The sequence below is a fragment of the Branchiostoma belcheri genome, unplaced genomic scaffold, assembly GCF_001625305.1.
Source record: "Branchiostoma belcheri isolate BF01 breed outbred unplaced genomic scaffold, Haploidv18h27 scaffold203, whole genome shotgun sequence".
NCBI lineage: Eukaryota > Metazoa > Chordata > Leptocardii > Amphioxiformes > Branchiostomatidae > Branchiostoma > Branchiostoma belcheri.
In genome coordinates, this window is record NW_017803525.1 from 341,145 (window position 1) to 343,037 (window position 1,893).

At 46.4% G+C, this 1,893-nt stretch overlaps 1 protein-coding gene across 1 annotated transcript in view; it reads left to right on the forward strand.

The window, feature by feature from the left end:
• The window catches only part of LOC109469451 (alpha-1,3-mannosyl-glycoprotein 4-beta-N-acetylglucosaminyltransferase C-like), a 10,484-nt gene extending 8,591 nt beyond the window's left edge, over positions 1 to 1,893 (forward strand). The window contains exon 3 of the mRNA XM_019767971.1: positions 806 to 1,893. Within this exon, the coding sequence (XP_019623530.1) occupies positions 806 to 1,551 (746 nt within the window). The 3' untranslated portion in view covers positions 1,552 to 1,893. The remainder of the gene's footprint in view (positions 1 to 805) is intronic.

Genomic DNA, 1,893 nt, shown 5'->3' on the forward strand with positions numbered 1-1,893 from the left:
GACAGGGGGGATGGGTAAAACGAATCTGGAACGGACAGGGGGGTTGGGTCATATAAACCTGGAACGGACAGGGGGGGTGGGTCAAAAGAATCTAGAATGGACAGGGGGGTTGGGTCAAACAAATCTGGAACGGACAGGGGGGTTGGGTCCAAACAAACCTGGTAACGGACAGGGGGGATGGGTCGAATAATGAATTGGACTGGACAGGGGGTGGTAAAAAAATTCTGGACTGGACAGGGGGTTGGCCAAAAGCTGATTTTAGACCGTCTTCCACCCCCCCTCACAGTTTTTTTTTGGTAACAGCCCAATAGTAGAAACTGGCCGAAATAAAGGGCGCTACCGAGCGGGGGATCAATGTATGCACGACGATCTGCAGGGGCCGCAGCGCAGGATCGTAAAAAATGGCCTAATAGCATACATACTAGTAATAACACCTACATAAGACCTACACGAACCAGCGCCCACCCCAAAATTTCCAGTATGAAATAAAAATACCAAAATTTTATCGATCCTGTCAATAGTAGAAAAATTTGCACTGCTGACAGGAAAAATCCTGTCAGCAGTGCAAATTATTCTACTATTGACAGGACGATCCTGTCAGCAGTGCAATATTTTCTACTATTGACAGGACGATCCTGTCAGCAGTGCAATATTTTCTGCTATTGACAGGACGATCCTGTCAGCAGTGCAATATTTTCTGCTATTGACAGGACGATCCTGTCAGCAGTGCAATATTTTCTGCTATTGACAGGACGATCCTGTCAATAGCCACAGGCTTATTTCATACTTTGTCGTTATCTTTTAGGATTTCTGACCATAGGAATACCCACAGTCAAGCGGGATCAAAACGCCACGTATCTGGTCACTACCCTAGACTCCCTCATCAACCACACGACTGAGGCTGAACGCAAACAAATTGTGATAGTCGTCTTCTTAGCAGACTTCGACAAGGATTACAACAAGAACATTTCCTTAGAAATCTCCCGCAGGTACCCGCAACATCTCAACACAGGCTTCATTCAAGTCATCCAGGCACCGCGGTCTTTTTATCCAACGTTCGAAGAGCTGAAACGTAAGTTCAGAGACAGCCTGGAGCGTATACGATGGCGGTCTAAGCAGTGCGTGGACTACGCATTCCTGTTTCAGTACTGCCGGAACATGTCGGAATATTACCTCCAACTGGAGGATGACGTCATTTCCGCCGAAAACTTCCTGTCGTCAATAAAGACATACCTGGACAGAGTCAGGCTAGACGCGTGGACGGCACTGGAGTTTTCCGAACTCGGTTTTATAGGGAAGTTATTCAAATCTTCAGATCTACAGCGACTGTCTGGCCTCTTTAAGCTTTTCTACCAGGAGCTGCCGGTGGACATTCTGCTACACACGTTTATAAGGATCGTGCAGCCGACCTGGAAGAAGTTCAAACACAAGCCCTCCCTCTTCCAGCACGTCGGGCTGCATTCATCATTACGGGGGAAACGCCAAGAACTGATCGACAAGGAATTCGTGGATTCTAATAACGACACAACAAAAGTACAGCAACCTTCATAGGGTTAAGTTTAAGGATACCCCAACTCTGTTAGAAAAACACAACATTATGCAACAATATGAATGCTGCCCTGAGCAAGAAACTAGATGGTACATATACAAGAATGTTTGTAAACAGCGTATAATGTTTCTTGGAGACAACATCTAACAAACAAACAACTCTATGGCTCTCTCCCGCCCATTTCATCTGTAGTCCGACGACGTAGACTCGCCCTAGCAGGGCATGTTGTTCGTAGTAATGAACCAGCTAGTAGACTAGCACAGTAGCTCCCTACTGGGAGACATAGAGTGGGACGTCCTTATACTGCACTTTTGTCTATGTTAGAGAGAGACTGCTATGAGAGA